This window comes from Anabrus simplex, chromosome 1, assembly GCF_040414725.1.
Source record: "Anabrus simplex isolate iqAnaSimp1 chromosome 1, ASM4041472v1, whole genome shotgun sequence".
NCBI classification, from domain to species: domain Eukaryota; kingdom Metazoa; phylum Arthropoda; class Insecta; order Orthoptera; family Tettigoniidae; genus Anabrus; species Anabrus simplex.
In genome coordinates this window covers 29,753,187-29,776,044 of record NC_090265.1, presented here as the reverse complement: position 1 = coordinate 29,776,044, position 22,858 = coordinate 29,753,187, and the positions used below count along the sequence as shown (strand labels likewise).

Below are 22,858 nucleotides of genomic sequence, written 5' to 3'. Positions count from 1 at the left end.
CCCCTCTGTTGAAACTTGTGTTGGGGTAAAACTGGGCTGATTGCTCAAGAATTGTGAGGTCGGGGCTCGAAGCCCAAATCCTGTAAATATTGTAATTGTACTTTTATTGCCTTGCTACTCTGTACCTGTCTTTCGTGTTATTTCTGAATTTTGGAAAGAGAATATAACCTTGTTAAATTTTACATTAACTTTAATTTCGTAGTTTGAGACCCGTTCACACCCGCACCTTCTTTCACCTCTACCTACCACAAAAAATACGGTAACAATAATATTTACAATAACCTGAAATTAAGAGGTGGCATAAAATATCAAAACAATGTCTTCATTAATGGTGTGATAGTGAGTCCTCTAGAGGTTATGTTCACTCTCTCACACAAAGGAACAAGAATGTTCATAACTCTCACTTTACTAAAACAAAACCTTCTTTAAAATGTTGGTTACATCACCTTTCAACAGGATTTTCCATCTCTACTGCGTGCACGGAAAGCATTCTGTGAATGAAATGCAACATATTTAGCTAAATCATTATCCTCCATCTTGCTGCAACATAAGTGAGTCCCTTAAGTGTGTGTGGGAGGTCCACTTATAGTAATAAGTGGTACATTTAAGTAGGTAATATGAAATGAAACCTGGCTCATAAGGGGCACTTATACATAAGTGCTGTATATGAATTCGGCCCTTCGAACTGAATACCAGAAAGGAGGAGGTCGCATGCCATAAACTTGGATTCATTTCCAAACCTCTCCGCAGTGATGATGTGGAATGGACGATTTGTCTTCAGATGAGGGCGTTAAGCCATGAGCAGGCCCCATGATGTTACTCGACTGCCCCAGCCAACACTACACACACACACGCCCCTCTCCCTACCTCATTATGATTATCATCATCTCACACTCTGATGTGCAGGTTGCCCATGGGAGTCAAACAGGAAGACCTGTACCAGTTGAGCCGAGCATGTCCTCGGACACTTTCGGCACTAAAAGCTATATGATAAATAAATCAATACATGTGCCAGCAAAGATGAATTTTGTCTTTTGTGGAGAATACAAGCCTTGCAGCACATTGGTGTGGAGGAAATTCTTCATGAGTGTGTTGTCTTTCACTTCATTTCTTCTTTAATTTTGGTAGAGTGTGGTCCATGTTAATCAATTTCAGATGCTTCTGGTCTTTGATCCTCGCTGTGTGCTCCTTCATTCTCTCTCTATGTAATCTCCTTTCTTCTGTGCACGGTTCTTGGCTCCAGGATTCTTGGAAACTTGTGGTGTTCTTGATTCTCGACTTCTAAGCTTCCCTGTTGCTAACTTCCTTGTATTCACATTTCCTGCAGGTTCTTCCTCACCTCCTGATGCCAGTGCACCATAGTTTTCCTGGTCTCAGAAAACATTACTGCCTGGTTGGTCAGTCTTCCCGGATCCATTCCATATATGTGTCTGAAGAACATGGCTCTCCTTTCTTGTATAAATTGTATACCCACTGATATATCAAATATTTATTTAGGCCTATTTTGTGTAAAAAATATTAACTGCAACATTGTTGTGAGGACACACACATTTTTGCAGTTTCTCTAAAATGAAGTCTGATGAACATGCGGTTTTTCGCTTAGTACGGCAGACCTACACCAAGTAAACTGAACATGTCCTGAGACAATCCCGGCACTAAAAGCCATATGACAAATGATAGGCTATCTCTCGTTGACGAGTATGATTGTCTTCCTGAAGAAAGTTTTTGAGATCTTAAGTGACTATAGAGGCCAATCCTAGAATTCGTCCACCTTGCTTGAAAAATTCAGCAGGAATTCCATCCGATCCGGCAGCTTTATTGTTTTTGAGCTGTTTAATAGCATTTTCAACTCGAAGGAAGGAACTTCGCCAAGATGAGATTTTGTAGGGTTTTGTGGAATTTTCAAGATTTCTACTATCTCTGGATCCTTGTTCAGTAGTTCATGGAAATGTTCTTTCCATCGTGCATTGGAATTGCTGTCTTTTAGAACGGTAGAGCCATCCCTAGATTTACGAGGGTTTAGTGCTTGAGCTGTTGGGCCATATACGGTTTTTATCATGCTGAAAAAAGCTCTAGTGTTGTTAGTTTCTGCTAGATGTTGCATTTTTTGAGACTTAATCGTTCACCAGCTGTTTTTCAGAACACGGGTTTTCCTCTGAACATCTGCTTTCGCTTCTTGATATTCTCGTTTCTTAGAGAGTGAACTACGATTGATCTGCCAAGCTTGGTGTGCTGCTCTCTTTTTGTCTATTAGAGTCTGAATTTCTTGGTCATTTTCATCAAACCAGTCTTGGTGTTTGACCCTAAGGTATCCTACTGATTCTTCACCAGCAGATAGTATTGCAGACTTCAGTGTTACCCAGTGTTCTTCAGTGCTTTCAGGATATTCATCCGGCAATTTATCACCTAGGAGTTGTTGAAATTTTGCTTTAGTGTTATAATCCTTGAGACGGTCTGTGTTCATTTTAGGTCTTGTAAGTTTTCTCTGTTTCCTTTGCTGCACGTGGATTTGAACAGTCATACTGTATAAGTTGGTGGTTCATCCAGCAGTCGTCAGCACTTGTTAGAGCCTTTGTGATTAACACACCCGTTGGTTTCAGGCGCGTACAATTATGTAATCAATTAGATGCCAGTGTTTCGACCGTGGATGTTGCCATGATGTTTTAAATTTACCTTCTGTCTGAAGAGGGTATTAGTGATAACTAGACCTGGGATTTTAAGCTCTTACAAAATTAGTTTTAGGTGCCTAAAATAGGCTTTTAAAACAAGTAAATAGCCTTTTAAAAGAGAAAATAGGCACTTAAAATATGTTTTTAAAGTGTGTGGATAGGCACGAAATAGGCTTTAAAATATTACGATACACACTTAAACTGTAACGTGATACTTTTTTACTTTAACAAACGTGGTATCCCTATTCTTAACCGAAATAATGGCAAAATTAAGACAGAACAAAAAAATACACTTATCAAAAACAATATAAAAAAGCCATGTCAAAAAAAGTTACGGATTATATGATATATCATTATCAGTACTGATCTAAAACCTTAATACTAAAATCACTGTACACAATTACAGCACTATAGGCATCCAATAATGGTATAAACGCGAATGGATTCTGTGTTTATTATTTGTGAGGAACATTCCTACAGTACTTTAATTCGTAGTTTGCTTTACAGTACATAACAATAATCTTCTCCAAATTTTCCACAGTCAGACCGTGTGTTTTGTCTGTTAAAATCATTTTGAAAGCAGAAAAAGAGCGCTCCACACTCACATATGTTAGAGGGGCATAGGAAAATTTACCTACATTTTTCAATTAAATTTCACTTGGTAAGTCTACAGTTTCCTCATCCATTACCTGATGTACCCCTTTCATCACTGAATAACCTGGGTTCTTCTGCAGATGTTGACACTTGATGTGTGTTATTCAGCAGCACGTTGAGCACTGTTCCGTGTTTGTCTGAAGTTGCTGCTTGTGGCTGCAGAGGAGAAGTTCGGAGGGGCAGGAGGAGCGGCTGTTGGGGAAGTAGGACTGGAGTGGGGGGTGTCTTCTGGCGGTTCTTTTATGTGTGTTGCGTCTTGCTTTTTAATTCTTTTTAGGTAATTGATTTTTAGGAAGGGGTTGACTGCGTCAAAAAGAATGTTAACTTTGTCCGTAATTTCATTTAAATTGAAGCTTGGGTTGGCGTATTGATCTAGGTTGATATAAAATTCTTCCATTATATTGAGTAAGGGGCTCTTGGGGTTAGTGCTTAGAATTTGCATATAATTTTCAATGTTTGTAAATTTATGTTTGAAGTCTTCAATGTGTTGGCCTATGGCTGAGAAATGACTGTGTTTTATTGCGTTGATATGTTCATTGTAACGTATCTGAAAGTTCCTCCCAGTACGTCCGATATAACTGGCTTCACAGTTGATGCACTTCATACGATATACTCCTGAGTGACTGTATTTATTATTATTATTATTATTATTATTATTATTATTATTATTATTATTGATGGATTTGGAGTTGTGTAGGATATTGGCATTGTTATATGTAGTTCTGTAGGCTATTTTTAGATTCTGTTTCTTGAAAATGTTCGTTATAGGATATATGTGGGTGTTGTTGAAAGTGAATAGTACGTAGTCTTTCTTAGTTTTGTCAGTTCTGATCAGTTTTGATTTGCATTGATTTTTTATTTTGTATATGATTTTGTTGATCATTTCTTTTTTGTATCCGTTTTGTCTGGCTATTTCGTGAATCAGGTTAAGTTCTTTGTTTAGTTGTTCTTGTGTTAGTGGTATATTAAAAGCTCTATATATCATACTATGGTATGCTGCTTTCTTGTGTGCGTTAGGGTGGATGGAGTCTATTTTTATTGTGTTGGACGTATGTGTGGGCTTTCTGTATATTTTATATGATAAATGACTTTCGTGCCTGGTTATAGATATGTCTAGGTAATTTATAGTATGGATGTTTTCTGTTTCCATGGTGAATTTTATGTGCAGATCTATTTCATTTAATTGTTCTAATATTTTGGTTTCATTAGTATATCTATTGTCTATTATGACAAAGATATCATCTACAAATCTACACCAGAAAAAGATATTGTCTATTTTGTTGATTTCTTGGTGTTTTAAGTAATCTATGTAGATTTCGGCTAGTATGCCTGATGGGGATCCCATTGGTAAGCCTTGTTGTTGATATATGGTATCATGAAATTTGAAGTAATTATTATTGGTAGCGAAATGGAGTAATTTTATAAACTCTTCTATTTTAAGGATACTGAGTTTGCTGTGGTTTTTTAAGATTAGATTCTATTATTTTTATTGTTTTTTGTGTGGGTATGTTTGGGTACATGTTTATTATATCGTATGATGCTAATCTATAGTGTTCGATTTTTATTTCTTTTGTGATATTACATTTGAATTTCGTACTGTTTTTTTGGCAAAAAAATACATAGTGTTTTTTAAGGAATGTTTGAATGAATTGTGACAGTTTGTAAATTGGACTCGGTCTGTAGTTTATTATAGGTCTCATTAGGACGTTGTCTTTATGAATTTTAGGGTAGGCTTTAGCGGTCGGTATTCTGGGGTTCATTGCGAGGAGTTTTGCAGTTTCTTGTTGATTTAGAAGAAAATGAGTATTTTTTAGTAATGTTTTAAGATTTCGTTGGATACTGTTAGTTGGGTCTTTATTTTTTATTTGAAAGGTGTTATCTAGAAAGCAAAGTTTGGTTTTGGCTATGTATTCATTTTGTCCATGATGACAGTAGTATTGCCTTTATCTGCTTTAGTTATTAGTAAATTGTTCTGTTTAATTTTGTCTTTGAGTTTTTTAGTTTGTATGTTGTTCCTAGTACCTTTGTTGCTATTATCATTACTGATTCTGTTGATGTACTGTGGTAATCTTTTCCTAATTTTGTATCTGACTTCATCACGCTGTTCGTAAGGAATTTTATTTATGGCATTCTCGGTTTCCGTAATGATTGTAGTGATATTCTGGAAGGCTGAAGTGTTTCCCCAATTATGCTTGGGTCCCTTACTCAGTATAATAGATTCTGTTTCGTCGAAGGTCGTATCTGTTAGATTTTTCATTGGTGGATGGAATGTGTGTTGGTTGTTCTTATTAGGTCTAATAGGGCAGTTGCTGTTAGGGACATTATTGTGTGTGTTCTGACTTTGTGATTGTTTTAGTGCATTTAATTTCTCGTTTAATGTGTTCTGTTTTTGAATGGCTATATTTGTTAATTTTTCATTAGTTATTTGTTGAAAATTGTCCCAGTAACTGTCTGATAGGTCGTGGGAAGCTTTCAGATGTGTTTCATAAAGTTGTATGTTAAGGTGTTGTTTTTTCCTATATAGGAATTTTATTTCTTCTTTCAGCCAGATTTTATTCGTCTTTTTCTTTGTATTACGAGTTTGGTTGGTGTTTCTATGTTTGTTGTTGTATTTTTTGAGGAATTTATGCGTTAGTTCATTTAATAGGCATTCTTTTAGAAAGATGATGCTTTTGACTACATTTGTTATTTTGATTTTCATATTTTGATATCTGCAGGCAGTTCACTTTGCCTGGTTGGCTGTTATATCCTAATCTATAAGTTTCATCTCCGTATTGATTATATTAACAAATATGAAGTTTAGAAGCTTCCACCTAATCAATACATATATTTACACACTATTGTTTTACAGTACCGGTTTCAACTTTGTGAAGGTCATCTTCAGCTGACAATCACAACATGCAATTTTATTTATTTATTTATTCGTATCAGAAGCATTAATACTATAAATACATATACATATATACTCTTACTGAATTATATACATTATATACAAAGTCACACTTATCAACAAACAAAGGTCTATACTACTTTTGCCCAGAAATTGGCGACATCCAGTGCATTTTCTGTTGCCTGAAGTAGATCTTGTACTGTGCATGTTTTAGGGCACCTACTACACTGCAACAAATGAGACGTCGTCTGGATTGCACCACACTCACACAATGATGACTCGATGTTGAAACCCCACTTCTGCAGGTTGCTTTTACATCTAGTCACGCCTGCCCGTAATCTGTTCAGTGATCTCCGGGTACTCCATTTCTCCATGTGACCAGGTGGTAATTCTTCACCTGGTGTCAACCATTCTTCGGAGCGAGTGCAGCTTGCGCGCCACATATCAGTTCGGGATTGCTGAGGTGTCCCATTAAGAGCCTCTGTTGTTCTGAGGAAACTTTTCCTTGATTTGAGTCTTGAAGTAACTGGCCTGTATCCATACAGAGGGTGAGCTTCAGAAGTTTCCGCCTTCTTCCTCTCGTTTTTTGCTGCAACCTCTCAACGGATATCAGGAGGGGCAATACCAGCAAGACTATACAATTTGTTCAACGGAGTTGGTTTTAGACAGCCGGTCATGATGCAACAGGTATCATTTAGAGCAACATCTACCTTCCTGGCATGACTTGACTTGTACCATACTGGGGATGCATATTCCGCTGAACATGCAATTGAAACATCACAATAAGAATGTCACATGATATCGGCGTAAAACATAGTCATTACAATCGTTGTGGGTTACTGTAGTCACCTCCTAGTTTGTGAACCATGGGCAACAGCTGAGTGGCCTAGTAAGTGGTCCTGAGAGTTGGGATACCAGTTGCTATGGAATGGGAGTGGGCATCTCGGACCTATTCTGAGTCATGACCCTCCTTGTGCTCAGGCGGCTAGGACTATACAATTCACCGGTGGTCCCTAACCCGTTAGAGGAGAGATCCTCACTTGGACTATGTGCAAGTAGGGTAGCATCCTGCTTCATGAATTTCCCGAGCTCAGAACATTTTGAGCAAGCCTCGGACCTATGGGAGTAATGGAGTCCCACTCCCATTTGACAGGCGAGGGACTCCTTGGAAACAACTTGGCAAACGAAATGGAATTCGATGGGGAGCTATTAATATTAATGGGGCTTATGGAAGAAAGAAAGTAGAACTGGCTGAGTCAGCAAAGAAGATGCATCTGAATGTGCTAAGAGTAAGTGATATTCGGGTAAGGGTGCTAGGAGTAAGTGATATTCGGGTAAGGGAAGATAATGAGGAAGAGATAGATTATAAAGTGTACTTGCCGGGTATTAGAAAGGGACGGGCAGAGTCTGGGGTGGGGCTCTTTATCAGGAATACCATTGCACGCAGGATAGTTTCTATTAGGCACATAAATGAGCGAATGATGTGGGTAGATTTTTCAGTTGGAGGAATTAGGACAAGAATTGTCCTTGTATTCACCATGTGAAGGTGCAGATCAGGATGAAATTGACAAGTTTTATGAAGCATTGGGTGACATCGTGGTCAGGGTGAACAGCAAGGATAGAATAGTGCTAATGGGAAATTTCAATGCGAGAGTTGGGAATAGAACTGAAGGATACGAAAGGGTGATTGGTAAATGTGGGGAAGATATGGAAGCTAATGGGAATGGGAAGCATTTGCTGGACTTCTGTGCTAGTCTGGGTTTAGCTGTTACGAATACATTCTTCAAGCATAAGGCTATTCACCGCTACACATGGGAGGCTAGGGGTACCAGATCCATAATAGACTATATCTTAACCGACTTCGAATTCAGGAAATCTGTTAGGAATGTACGAGTTTTTCGCGGATTTTCGATGATATAGACCACTATCTGATCTGTAGTGAACTAAGTATCTCTAGACCTAGGGTGGAGAAAGTGAAATCTGTCTGAAAACGAATAAGGGTAGAAAATCTCCAAGACGAGGAAATTGGACAGAAGTACATGGATATGATTAGTGAGAAGTTTTGAACAGTAGACAGTAAGCAGGTTCAGGATATAGAAAGTGAATGGGTGGCATACAGGGATGCTGTAATAGAAACAGCAAGGGAATGCCTAGGAACAACTTTGTGTAAAGATGGGAAAAAGCGAACATCTTGGTGGAATCATGAAGAGAGAGCAACCTGTAAACGTAAAAAGAAGGCTTAACAGAAATGGCTCCAGAGCGAAACAAATAGTTGTTGAATCCAAAAAGAAGTCGTGGGAAGATTTTGGTAATAACCTGGAAAGGCTAGGTCAAGCAGCAGGGAAACCTTTCTGGACAGTAATAAAGAATCTTAGGAAGGGAGGGAAAAAGGAAATGAACAGTATTTTGAGTAATTCAGGTGAACTCATAACAGATCCCAGGGAATCAGTGGAGAGGTGGAGGGAATATTTTGAACATCTTCTCAATGTAAAAGGAAATAATCCTGGTGGTGTTACAAACAGCCAAGCTCATGGGGAGGACGAAAATGATGTTGGTGAAATTATGCTTGAGGAAGTGGAAAGGATAGTAAAAAAACTCCATTGTCACAAGGCAACAGGAATAGATGAAATTAGACCTGAAATGGTGAAGTATAGTGGGAAGGCAGGGATGAAATGGCTTCATAGAGTAGTAAAATTAGCGTGGAGTGTTGGTAAGGTACCTTCACATTGGACAAAAGCAGTAATTGCACCTATCTATAAGCAAGGGAACAGGAAGGATTGCAACAACTATCGAGATATCTCATTGATTAGTATACCAGGCAAAGTATTCACTGGCATCTTGGAAGGGAGGGTGCGATCAGTCGTTGAGAGGAAGTTGGGTGAAAACCAGTGTGGTTTCAGACCACAGAGAGGCCGTCAGGATCAGATTTTCAGTATGTGTCAGGTAATTGAAAAATGCTACGAGAGGAATAGGCAGTTGTGTTTATGTTTCGTAGATCTAGAGAAAGCATATGACAGGGTGCCGAGGGAAATGATGTTCACTATACTGGGGGACTGTGGAATTAATGGTAGATTATTAAAATCAATCAAAGGCATTTATGTGGACAATTGGGCTTCAGTGAGAATTGATGGTAGAATGAGTTCTTGGTTCAGGGTACTTACAGGGGTTAGACAAGGCTGTAATCTTTCACCTTTGCTGTTCGTAGTTTTCATGGATCATCCGCTGAAAGGTATAAAATGGCAGGGAGGGATTCAGTTAGGTGGAAATGTAATAAGCAGTTTGGCCTATGCTGACGACTTGGTCTTAATGGCAGACTGTGCTGAAAGCCTGCAGTATAATATCTTGGAACTTGAAAATAGGTGCAATGAGTATGGTATGAAAATTAGCCTTTCGAAGACTAAATTAATGTCAGTAGGTAAGAAATTCAACAGAATTGAATGTCAGATTGGTGATACAAAGCTAGAACAGGTCGATAATTTCAAGTATTTAGGTTGTGTGTTCTCTCAGAATGGTAATATAGTGAGATTGAATCAAAGTGTCATGAAGCTAATGCAGTGAGTTCGCAGTTGCGATCAGCAGTATTCTGTAAGAAGGAAGTCAGCTCCCAGACGGAACTATCTTTACATCGGTCTGTTTTCAGACCAACTTTGCTTTACAGGAGCGAAAGCTGGGTGGACTCAGGATATCTTATTCATAAGTTAGAAGTAACAGACATGAAAGTAGCAAGAATGATTGCTGGTACAAACAGGTGGGAACAATGACAGGAGGGTGTTCGGAATGAGGATATAAAGGCTAATTTAGGAATGAACTCGATGGATGAAGCTGTACGCATAAAACGGCTTCGGTGGTGGGGTCGTGAGGCGAATGGAGGAGGATAGGTTACGTAGGAGAATAATGGACTCTGCTATTGAGGGTAAGAGAAGTAGAGGGAGACCAAGACGACGATGGTTAGACTTGGTTTCTAACGATTTAAAGATAAGAGGTATAGAACTAAATGAGGCCGCAACACTAGTTGGAAATCGAGGATTGTGGCGACGTTTAGTAAATTCTCAGAGGCTTGCAGACTGAACTCTGAAAGGCATAACAGTTTATAATAATAATGTATGTATGCATGTATGTATGTAAATAATCGTCTACAATAACTGATATGATAATTAAAATAATTAAAACTTAACATTACTATATGTGCATTAATGATGTATGTTAACACGTTCAGTACCTGCTTCTGAGCAGGACACTTGAATGCCTGGACCGGCCATTTTCATGCCCGGCCCTCTAGACGTGCATCACTTTATACAATTTACAATTACTCCTAAACTATAAATGTTAGAAAAATGATACTTAGTGCTTACCTGTAGTAAATATTTAAGCTGTGATATCTGGTGTGACAGGTTTTAAAATATGTCTAATTTTATACAGCCTATCTGTATTTTCGGCATAACGATTACTGTCACCGAAGTGAAGAAATGAAAGAATATGAAGGAAGCGTATTCGGAACATTGTTTTAGAAAATATCGTAGTATGAATAACTGGGTCTTCGGTCCAGTACATTTTTATATCAGGATTTTGGACTAATCGGTTTCCACGATTGCATGATCGAATTCTTTGTGAAAGGCCACGGCGCCGCACTTATCACTTGACTCGCGTATAGATTGGTCTCCTCACACACGTACTGATAAAGTTCATCATTCATGAAAACACTCACGTAACTCAAAATATCCTGCTTATTTTCTATATGAACGTTTATACCTGAATTCTCTGTAAATGGTGGAACGGGTGGACAATAACTAGAGTGATACGTATCCGGCACTTCACTTTTCTCTATAGGCCTATCGGATTCGGGAATTGCAATTTCCTCGTCAGTCTCACTTTCACTATCTGAGTCTATTTCAGGAATAAGTTCATCACCAGAATAATCATTGTGAACAATATCTATTTAATCTTCCGTAAGAAACTTTGTATTATAAGCCATTATACTACACTCGGTAAGGACGACACGCACTGCATTGGAATCTCAAGTACCGACTTGACGCGCGAGGAAGTTATGAGATTTTCCAGCTAAAACTGCTGAGAATAACATGAGCCCACACAACGCAGGGTTATCTCAACAAGGTCAACCAACTTCCTGCTACAACCAGTAACGCTGACTAAGGTGTAGGAACGCATAGATGACGAATATAAACAGCATTGCTTCGTGCGGAACATTAAACGTCTTACGCCGTCCACGGCCCGCACCATAGGAGCAAGCTTGAACGTCTTACGCCGTCCACGGTCCGCAATGAGTTAAAATACGTTTTTCTTAAATTATGAAGGTGTCATATAGTATGGATAAAAAACGTTTTCAATTTTGCAAATGATTTTCGTCTTATCTTCGTCTACGTTAATCAGTATGAGAATTAAAACTTTGCAATACTATTATGTGCACAGGTGATATATGTTGAATGTACAATATTCTTGAATTATAAAGTGTCCACTGTTCCACAATAAAACTTATGGCTAGATGAATAAAACATTTTGAAGTACAGATTAATTCTTGCGTCGTGTTGTATATACGACTATGTTACGATACATGATCAGCCGTGTTCGTCTACTGGTGGTATAATAGTCTGAGTTTCTTGAAGTAATATGAACACTTATGTTGAAATCATATAGTTGTCCGGTGTCAGCTGAAGATGACGTTCACAAGGTCGAAACCGGTACTGTAGAACAATAGTGTGTAAATATATGTATTGATTAGGTGGAAGCTTCTAAACTTCATATTTCTAACTTGACACAAGGTTATGAGAATGTGTGTCCAACCCTTGCCCCGTTGCTGTACAGTGTCGGGTATGAAGTAAGATGAATCTTCGTAAGGAGTTTTTACATTCAGATGCCCTTCCTGATGTTAACCTCATCAGGATAGTTACTGAAACTAAATGAATGGCATGATATATGATAGTGGGAAGCGAGGTGGTGATACCCAATTGCAGTACATAGCTGTCGAATAGCTTCGAGAGGTCTGCTCATTGTTTAATGTCTCCATCTGACAGACGAATAACAATCAACAGCGTCATGTGCTATAACTTCATATGAAAACTGCAGTGAGGTTTGGATTTGAGTCCAAGCTTTCGGCACGCAATTTAATCATTAGAAACTGTATACCACCACCTTTCCTACCCTGCCGGCCAACATTCTGATGGTGAAATTTTTTTGACCAACGGGACTAACCGGCTAACGATGGTGTCATGGTATAGACTTGACATCTTAATGATCGTGGCCACCAGGTAGGTTAATAATAATTTTGTGTGGCTATTTCCAGCCTGGTGCAGCTTTTGTAAGGCAGACCCTTTGATGAGGGTGAGTGGAATCTGCTGTGTATTGAAACTACACGTTTTGTGGTGGAGGATAGGGTTGGGTATGGTGTATGAGTTGCAGGGATCTTGGAAACAGCACTAACCCCCAGTCACTGACCCAAGGGAATAAACCATTTAAGATTAAAACCCTCAGTACTCCCAGGTTCAAATCCAGGCCCTTTAAACCTAATCCTGGGAATGTAGAACATTTCTCAAGTTGTTTTATCAGGGTACCAATTAAAATTATCCTGTTAGTCTTCCTGCTTCAGCATTATTTTGATCTACAGTGAAGTGTGTAAAAGCTATGTTCTGTTCTCTTTCTAGGTTGTAAGGGAGCAGACTTCTAGAGCCCAAGGAAGTGGACAGCAGTACAACAATCAGAGATATCGCCGGCCTCAGCAAGGCTATAAATTGAACAAACAAAAGGGTGCCAAGCATAAAATGGATGTGGCACAGCAAGCTGTTTCTCAGGAGAAAGAGGTAGATGAACAGATATCTGTGACACAAGTAGTTGTCGTTGAAGAAACCATTAATGTTAGTAAAATTGAGGAAAAGACTCCTGTTAAGGCAAGTAAAATTGAGGAAAAGACTCCTGTTAAGGCAAGGGCATCTCCCAGAAAATCAGAGAGTCGCTCTCCAGAAAAGAAAAGTGTTTCTCCTTCAAAGAAATCTAAGAGTCCTGAAAAGAAAGTGCAGAAAAAGTCTCCTAGAATGAAACCTGAAACAAAGACGGTAGAAAAAAGTAACAGTGTGCCAGATGTTGTTGAAAATGGCTCTGGGGAGGCTTCCACTAGTAAAGATGACGACGATAATGATGATGATGCTGCTGCTACTACATTAGGCAACAGGTCCCTTCGTATACGATTATCAGATATAGCTCTTAAAGATTCATCATATACCAAGACAGTATCAGCGCCAGAGGAGCCGAAAGAAGACAGCGACATTCTTCATGTTTCCAACAGCAGTTTGGGCTCTTTAGAGTCCTCGCCTGCAGGAAAGAATGTGTCTAAGAAGAGTGGAAAGTTTACAGCTGAAGAACTCTCATCCAATACCAGTTCTAAACCCATGGACAAAAGTCCTCAAAGAGAGCGATCATTCCAGCAGGAAAAGCCTGCTGATGAACATCCTAGAGGAGAGCGATCATACCAGCAGGAAAAGCCTGCTGATGAAAGTCCTAGAGGAGAGCGATCTTTCCAGCGGGAGTCATCGCTAGGTCGAAGTCTCCGGTCTATCAGTGCAAGGCGCCCAATACGTGGTTCAAATTCTTTTGTATCCCCGTCAACTTCTTCAAATAGCTTTTCTGCTTTGTCTTCTCCTCAGTTTCCTGTTTTAGACTCTCCTAAAAATCATTCAGACAAAAAGGCTAAGTCACCTGAGAAATTAAAGGAAATGGAGTCTGAAAAACTATGTGAAACAGAAATGCTGAACATGAGTACAGAAGATGTGACAGCAAACACTTCATGTGTTATTATCGCAGAAACTGGAATAGATGGTTCCAGCAAGAAAAGGAAAAGTAGAACTTCTGAAACTGAGCAAGAGTTGAAAAAGCTTAAGGCTCAGGATTCTGAAGAAGTGAGTACTCCGTCAAGATCTAGTTTCTTGTCCCTTGTGTCTTCACCATTCTTCTTATTTAAAAGAGCAAAGACTGAAGAAAAAGAAAACAGCACAATTTCTCATGAGCCTGTTGATGAGAATTTAGAAATTGCAGGCAGTCCACTAGAGACTCTCAGCGAAAAGTTAGCAAAAGAAGATTGTGAAGTAGAGGTAGTAGAATTAGATGAGAACATTACCAGTGACACATTGGACAAAGAAATTCCCTCCGAAGTTGTTGCCGATGAAGTGTCAGGATACCGAAAATGGTGTAGTATTATGTAAAATGTGCCAAATTCTAAGCATTGTAGTTCACCACCATGGCATACAAGTGTTTTTACTGTACTGCCAACTTGTGTGCAACCTATTGACTAAATGCCTGACCAGAAGACATCATCTTAATGTTTCCAGGTGGTTTCTTAAGCATGTTTGTGTGTGTCATTTTAACTGGTCCCTTGTATAATTCCACTGTTATCCTTCCTTAATTTATATTTTAGTATACTGTATATCCTGTATCAAGGGGACCTGGACAAGAGAACTTCATCAAACTTAATTATTTTAAAGTGGATTCCTCAGAAATTTTTCTTTTGCTTTTCACAAAATTCGGCACAAAATATGATTACAGCCTTTGTGTCAAATTTCTTTGACTTTAAACCACGAATAAGGATTGTTAAACATACACTGATGACTAGAAACTTTCATTGTATATACAGGATGTTTCTGTGATAATCATGTAGACTTTCAGGGATCTGGAAAAGGGCACATGTATCAGTATTTACCTGCGTTATGTAAACATGAAGACATTTACAACTGTTGTTCAAAATTACGTATCCCATCTTCGATGCAGGTATGACGTTAGTTCTGTCATATCTTGTCCAACATCTCTGTCATCATTCTAACAATGTCACAAGCAGTGAGAATCCTTGCCAGAAGCTCCTCTTCAGACTATCAGATTGCACTGTTGTAACTATAACATAGCACATGGTTTCAAACTCAGCAGGGGTTCAATGCATGCACTTTGTGTGGGTGGTAGGGGTTGTATTTGCTGTTGCGGTATTACTTTCCAATGAGTTCTATGCTAACACCCATTTGATGTGAAATGGGGTACCCACGCGATCATGCTCTGCTTCCTTCCAGTTGGGTATTCATACAGTCTCTTCTTTCTCACTCATAGTATTGTTGTTCTGAATGCCACTTTTCTCTTAACATCAGAAAAATTTGGTATTCCTTGTATGAATTGGATGTACCTTACATAGGTAATTGGCCCAATACAATCTTTCTGCTTTCCGACTTTTACCGATTGCTTGTCCGTACACGAACTTCATGCCTGCGAGTTCTGCAACTGCGTACGGCATTGGGCTCAGGTTGATCGAGTGTACACTTCACCTTCTAAACACAGACTGTGGTCTAAACACTCGTAGATCAGGCTTACCCACGTCCAATAGATATCACGCCGACTGCCCTACATTCATAGTCTTTCTCAACCTCTCATGATATACGCCTCCATGCTGGCCGGGTGCCTACTGCACTTACTCTTGCAATCTATGGAAAAGTGGCTTTGGTATGTATCATATAACTGGAGTGTTTCTTTACCATGTTTCCTATTTTGAATGGTTCTCAAGAATCCCTGAATATCTATATCTTCATCACAGAAACACAGTGTATGTATATTTGGACAACATGCACTATATCATGACCGCTTTCCGATTACAGTTAGTCTATAGATAATCACTCCCACTGTTCAAGCACCTGTTGCAGCACTGAACAAGTTTCTCAGTACCCTCAACAATGAAGATTTCTGTTTGAACCATTCTTCCATTGCAACCACTTGATGAAACGCTTACTCTACAGGGCTTTCATCAGCACACCAAAGCCTGTTGCAAGAGGAGAGATCTTGGCTGTGAGGCGGTTGATCCGCAAAACTCCAGCGAAAACAGCACCCTCTCTCCATTGTAGTGTTGATATGTGTTTCTGTGGAGTACAAACACACTTAGTGACCATTTTCCCAGTCAAAGCACCTTTGCTTAAGAATCTAATTATGCCACATTGTGTTCATTTGGGCATAAGCAGTAAACACAAATGTTGCTTCAACATTTTCCTCTACTAGTGGATTTATGTCTCAGACTGACCCTGTTCTGAGCTTTTACACCCAAACCGTGCAGCAAAGTCGCCTCTTGGCTGTCCCATCAGTTATTAGCAGTGTTGCCAGCTCTGTTTCAGTTGAACAGCTCATGTTTTTTACTCCAAGAAGTGTTAATGCATTTTCCTAAAACTTTTTAACAGAAGTGTTTTTAGACGCATGTTTTCCAGAAACAATTAATGTGAAGCTGTAATGGATGTCATTGTTCACACTAATGTGTGTATAATTTCTCTCTTTTTTGTTTTGTTTTGTTAGGACCAGAAAAAATTGAAAATTTTAATTTTTGAAGTTTTTATCTCAAAATAATTGCAAATTTTTTGCATATATATATATATATATATATATATACAAATAGTTTATTTTCAACTAAATCATGAACACTTCGATAAATATACTATAGTTTGCAAGATACCAATTGTATAGGAAAGCAGAAGAAAATGTATGACTGTATTCACTCTTCAGTAGTTGAATTGAAACACAGCTGTTTAAATGGACTTGGGAGGGACATAATATATATCAGCTACAGTAGAGTCCCAGTAATTTGAAATGATTGGGGCTGACCTCCAATCGCGCAGAAATAAGAACAAATCGAAGGGTAAGACGCAAATAAATGTTTGAGTACAAAAGAGTGTTAAACAATACTGTTCGTACCGAACTGTGTTAGGTGTAAAATTACATTTCCAATTTTAGAAGAAACATTTATTATAATAGAATTGTCCGGAGTCTTCTCTCTAATATAGAGTTTAGTTTTTGAGCAGCAATGTTGCGCCGTCTTCTAAGAAGCTTAGTGTCAGTCAGCATTGCTTCCGCTTGCTGGTCAACTTAATACCGCGTCTAGCACAGCCAAACCCTCGGTGCGAGGCCATCACTGATAGAATCTCTTCAGGCAATTCTTCATATTGTCACCATCTTCAGTGGGTTCACTCAACATTTCAATGATGGAAACTTTGTTATTTTTAGTTACAGCTCTAGCTGGAAGTGTTATTTTCCTGACAGGAAGTCATAAAACTGACGGATGCGTGCCTTCAGTTAGTGAAGAGACTAACAAAGAAATAGCATCTATGTACATTGTAAACAAGAAATGTATTTGTGAAAAACATATAAACATGGTTTTGTTGTATTTTGTAACAGTTCAGTTTTCGCAAGACTCGTTTAAATTACACAAAACCTTAAACTACCAGGGCTCTACTGTGTATTTAGTTTTATTTAGCAAGGTTTCCTCTACATGTTGCTGGTAAATTTGTAAAGAGGCAATTTTGTCCATGTTTTGATGTCTGGGTCCCCTTACCTTGTTACATGTTTGGGCAATTACTTGTTTTTAAGGTAAAATAGCATTACTGGTTACATTAAGAGGATTTTTGTGGTTGTAGAGGCATATATTAGTATGTTTCTTTTTTTACATGTAGACCATGACAATTTGGTAAGTTGACCACACACGTATATACAGTATAGATACGTACATTTGTCTTAACTCGTTTAAAGCAATCAAACTTCTAGTATCAATATTACTGAATGTGTACAGATTTGAGATTCTGTATTCTCACTGAAGAAAAGTAGAGTCTGGGCTTATTTTTTATTTTATTTTTTTCTGATATTGTGGAGGAATCACTGCATATGAGAGCTGATGTGCCTTGAAGTATTTAACAATCCTCACTACTCATCGTATGCTATTTACAGGTATTTGTTGTGAATGTCCCTTGGACTGTAGCTATGAAGGTCAAATGTATATTTTTGAAAAATGTGTTTATTGGTTATATCTTATCAGATTTCTCAATCCTTGCTGTTGATAATGTCAGCAGATACCTGTTAAAATGGTGGGTTATTTTTTATGTTTCTACTGGTTGCTGAAACTATACAGAAAGAAATTTTAGTACAATTTTGCGTTATAACTATACATTCTGTGTAATATTTGTTATGTTCCATTAGCATTTATGATCATTTTTAAAGTGAAACTTGAAATACTGCCTGAAGATGAATCACTTGCTAGATAAATTTTATCAGTTGCTCAATTATTAATTTAAGTATTGTTATAGTTCCATGTAATTTTTATTTCTATAAAACTGACTGTTCAACTAGTGTGTATAATTTCCAGAACATGAGGTACCATAAATTTGAGAATTTGGATGCCAATAGATAGGCTGCTGTTACTAACCATTAAACTGTAAATAAATAAAGTACAAAGATTTTTAATAATTGCGTATCATTCAGTGGAAATGAACAATAAAATTTTTAAAAACAAGACTGGATTTTACACTGTTAATTTCATTTTTGAATTATATTCTTTCATTTAAAATTATTTTACAAAGATTACTCATACAAAGCCTATTCAGAACATAACCAAACTTAGAAAATAACCAAGTGGCTTACCTGCAGCCTAGTTATTTTTGTCTCCATCGAAGTAATTTCCTCCTCTACTAATACAACCCTCCCATTGCGATTTGCACATACCGTACGAAAGCAGTCCAGGGGCCTGTTCCACAAACAAACTTTGCAATTTTTCAATTTTTGCAAAGTGCAAAGTCTTTCTGTTCCACCATGAAAAGTCTTCGTGAATGAGTGATCCGATCAAGTTTATTCCATGGGCAAACTGTACAATACTCCATGATTTTAATGCTTTATTTTTTGCAGCAAACTTGACGGTATAATTGTGGTACCATTAGTTTTAAAGTTTTGATCATGGGAAAGAAGGATTATTACAGGAAGCTGGCTATGCTGGAAGTTGTCAAGAAGAAACGGGACATCCTTTTTGGCAACTTTAAAAATATCCTCTCGAATGATGACAGTATTAACGAGAGTACCATCAACACATCCACCCACAGAAGGAAATGCACCCTTCATTAGAAATTCCATCGCTATATTATGTGGATTGTCAGGCCAACGTAGTATGTTGGGAAATATTACATTTACTAGAACATCGACTTTGGTAACAGTTCAGCAAATAATTGATTTTGATGTTCCATGAATTGTTGCTACACCGTGCAGCTGGGAACCATTTCCTAACCAATGTAAGCATATAAGAATTTGTTCTTTTTCGGAAAGGGATTGACTTCTTTTTGTTTCATGTTTCAATAAATGACCGATCATTTCAAGAATATAGTCAGCTTGTGTTGGGGTAATACGGAAATACTCACGAAATTCTGTCGAAGTGAGGTTATGAAAATTAATACTGTCTTTGTACATACTCTTGTTGGATTCTTCCATCACTGTCCTCACTTGATGATGGTAAAAGCTCTCGTCGTAACAGGTTTATATCACTAAACCAAATTCTACGCCTAGAAACTAGTGCACATACTCGTTAATTAACAGATGAAAATAGGGAATCATCTCTTTGCAAGATTTATGAAGACTCTTCACTTCATTTCTTTGCACTTCTGTACCAATGGAGGAACATAACAGGCTTGTAAAGTGAAAAGATTCCTGACTTTTCACTTTGCAAGCTAAATCTGAAAAGTGATGGCGGAACTAAATCTGAACTGAAAAGCACAAAGTGAAAAGTTGCAAAGTTAATTTGTGGAACAGGCCCCTGGTTGGCAGTTTGAGAGATTGCATGCTGTTCAATCTTCGATTTCAGTTTGGTCTCCTCAGTTGACTGAAATCGTTGTCCTTTCAGGGTAAATTTCAGTTCGGGGAATAGGAAAATGTCTACCAGGGCCAGGTCAAGCAACTGTGGTAGATGGCGAACTGCAGTTATCTTTATATTTGTCACAAATGCACAAAAACAACAAAGCTGCATGGCATGGCTCCTGGAATTTTCTCCACAAGTCTGTTTTTTTACCCTGACATTTTCTCTGAAACATCTGAAGACTGCAAGGTAAAACTAGCTATTCACACTTTCGCTTAGGTTGGAATTCATGGTGTGCACCACCATTCATATCAAAGTAGACCGTCGGTAACACTTTCTTGTTCAACCTGATCTGCTGTGCTCTTTGTAGTCTGGTAAAATTTTTCTACCCCACTGTGATGATTGCATTTTAGTCTATGTTATTGGTAAGTGTTCATAAATGTTTTCCCTGTTTTGAAGGTGAACCAAATGTGCTGGTCGTAATATTCAGACATTTGATAGTAGTAACTCGTACTCAATATCCTCGCAATCTAATGGCTGCTGAGAGATAAGTATTGTTTCAGAAATGTGCGGGCAATGGCTAGTTACTTAGGATGTATACCACTGTACAGCTCCATTTACCAGAAAATTCTAAGACCATATTTCCATGGTACTTTCAAAGTTTTGTTATTTTCTGAACAGGGTTCGTATTTCTGATTTTATTTTTAAAGTCCTTCCAGTTCTGCTGTATAAAAAATATATATATATATATATATAAGTTACATTGCATACTTGCCTGGAGAGGTCATTGACTTGTGGTTATTGTTATTTAGTACAGTAAATTATTCCTGTAAATCTGCATTGTGGAATAATTCAAACTAAGCTCAATGAATCTTTGTATTCTGAAGCAGTTTGTTAAAATGTTTTTAGATCACAATGTATGTGTCAGTGTAAAATGAGAATGCTCTGTTTAAAGCTGTAAACCTGTCTGAAATTCGGTAGAGTTTCTTTAGTCGGACACTGCAGTTTCTAGGAAAAAATTACTCTTATTCTGTTTTGTTAACCTGCTTGAAGTTGGGCGGAGTTCTTTGACTGGGACATTAGATGATTACCATGAAAATTTGACACCCTGTCAGTTGCTTGCTACATTGACAAACATCTTTCACAGGTATGTTACTGCTAATGATAACCCTTTTGTACTAAGTGTCTTTGTAAATGTTTTATAAATATTTGTTTAATTGGTAACATAATGTAACATTCATTATTTCATTGAGCAAAACTGGACATATTACCATCTTTATTTCATCGGATTGTTCGAGATTTCATTGCAGATGAGAACATTGCAACAGTATTGTATAAATATGTCTGTTTTAGACAGTTATCAATTTTTCACGTAGTCTATCTTATTTTGTATAATTTTATTTTGAGTACCTATTTATTGTTGGGGGATGTTGACTATCTTTCAAGTCCAACCCTTTAAATTTCATCATGGTGCATTGCTAATGCATGTGAGGAGATTCATTATCATCTTAGTAGTCCCAATTTTGTACTTGTTGTAGACTTAATTCTGTGCTGAGAAAGTAGTAAATGATGAACTGAAGGTTAAATTAGCTGAATTTGTAAAAGAATGAGCAGATTTGTAAGACCAAACTTCCTTGAAAAAGTGCTTTCATTTATCAGATTGAATATCGCTTTCAGCTTTCATCACCTTAGACAAGTAATTGTGTTGTGGTTTCAAAGTAAGATTTCAGGCAACAATTTGAGATTAATTTCATTTTCTTGTTTTGCCTTTCAGTGAATTGTGTTCCATCACTTGTGTGATTTTTGTGCAAACTCTCAATTAACTTTAAAGTCCTTTTTCCTGTTATGTGTTCCCTTCACCATTCCTATCTTTCTGCATGACTTGATGTTTTAAATATCATTAATTGTATCAGCAGACTGTTTATTTCTTAATTACTCTTAAAATACTCTGGGCCTTAAATAAGTGGTGTGATCTTACTTTGAAAATCATTTTGCGGGAGAACAGCTTTTTGTGTTATCAGCCAGGCTGAGTGGCTCAGACTTTTGAGGCGCTGGCCTTCTGGCCCCAACTTGGCAGGTTAGATTCTCGCTCAGTCTGGTGGTATTTGAAGGTGCTTGAATATATATGCCTCATGTCAGTAGATTTACTGGCACGTGCAAGAACTCCTGCGGGATGGAATTCCGGCACCTCTGTGTCTCTAAAAATCATTAAAGTAGTTAGTGGGACGTAAAGCCAATAACATTTTTGACACGTTGAGTGCCAAGCGACCCCATATGGGTACGTGAGAGTAGTAAAGTTTTTGAAGTTCACGTCCCCATATGGGGTCGTACGTTCGTTCTAAATCGAGAACTGTGCGAACCCATTTGGGTGCGTAGTTAGTATGTGTTTCGAAGCTGTATAAGTTCTCTTCCTGTCATTTGCTGGTCGTCTATTTAAGTATGTGCATAGTCCACCTTCCATTCCTCAATTCCTGTTTTGGCGCGATCCCGTATGGGTATGTCAAGAGTGCTCTGTAATGTGACAAAGTTATTGTCTATCTCGTGCACTGATTGTTTATGTAAGTATGCAGTGTTGTGAGTTTCGTTTTCTTTTTTAAGTCGTGTAACTACTAATTCTTCGTATAATACTATTCTGTTACATCCTAATTAACCAAATTTACATGATTTTCACTACTTCATATAACATTTTATACGACAATTTCCTGACCTAAAATTGGAAGATCGTTATTTACAAACATTTCCTGACCTAAAATTGGGGATCGTACTTTTTTACGGCTTCAGTATGAACAAATAACACATCTCTCATAATCAACAGCATATAACGCGTCCCTGCAAAGGAAAAAGTAAGTATGACCAAGCGTCGGGACTAACTACTGCATAAGTGGGACCCCATATGGGGACGCGATGAAGTGTACAATTCGTAATGACCAATAAGACCCCATATTGGGTCGCAATATTTCACCTAATATACATAATAAGTTAACCTAATATATCATTAATACATCCTCATTACAGCGATCA

At 37.9% G+C, this 22,858-nt stretch overlaps 1 protein-coding gene across 1 annotated transcript in view; it reads left to right on the top strand.

Annotated features, from left to right (window-relative positions):
* Window positions 1-14,420, top strand: part of LOC136865652 (micronuclear linker histone polyprotein) — a 78,997-nt gene extending 64,577 nt beyond the window's left edge. The window contains exon 3 of the mRNA XM_067142640.2: window positions 12,870-14,420. Coding sequence (XP_066998741.2) covers window positions 12,870-14,420 — 1,551 coding nt within the window. The remainder of the gene's footprint in view (window positions 1-12,869) is intronic.
* The last annotated feature ends 8,438 nt before the right edge of the window (window positions 14,421-22,858 follow it).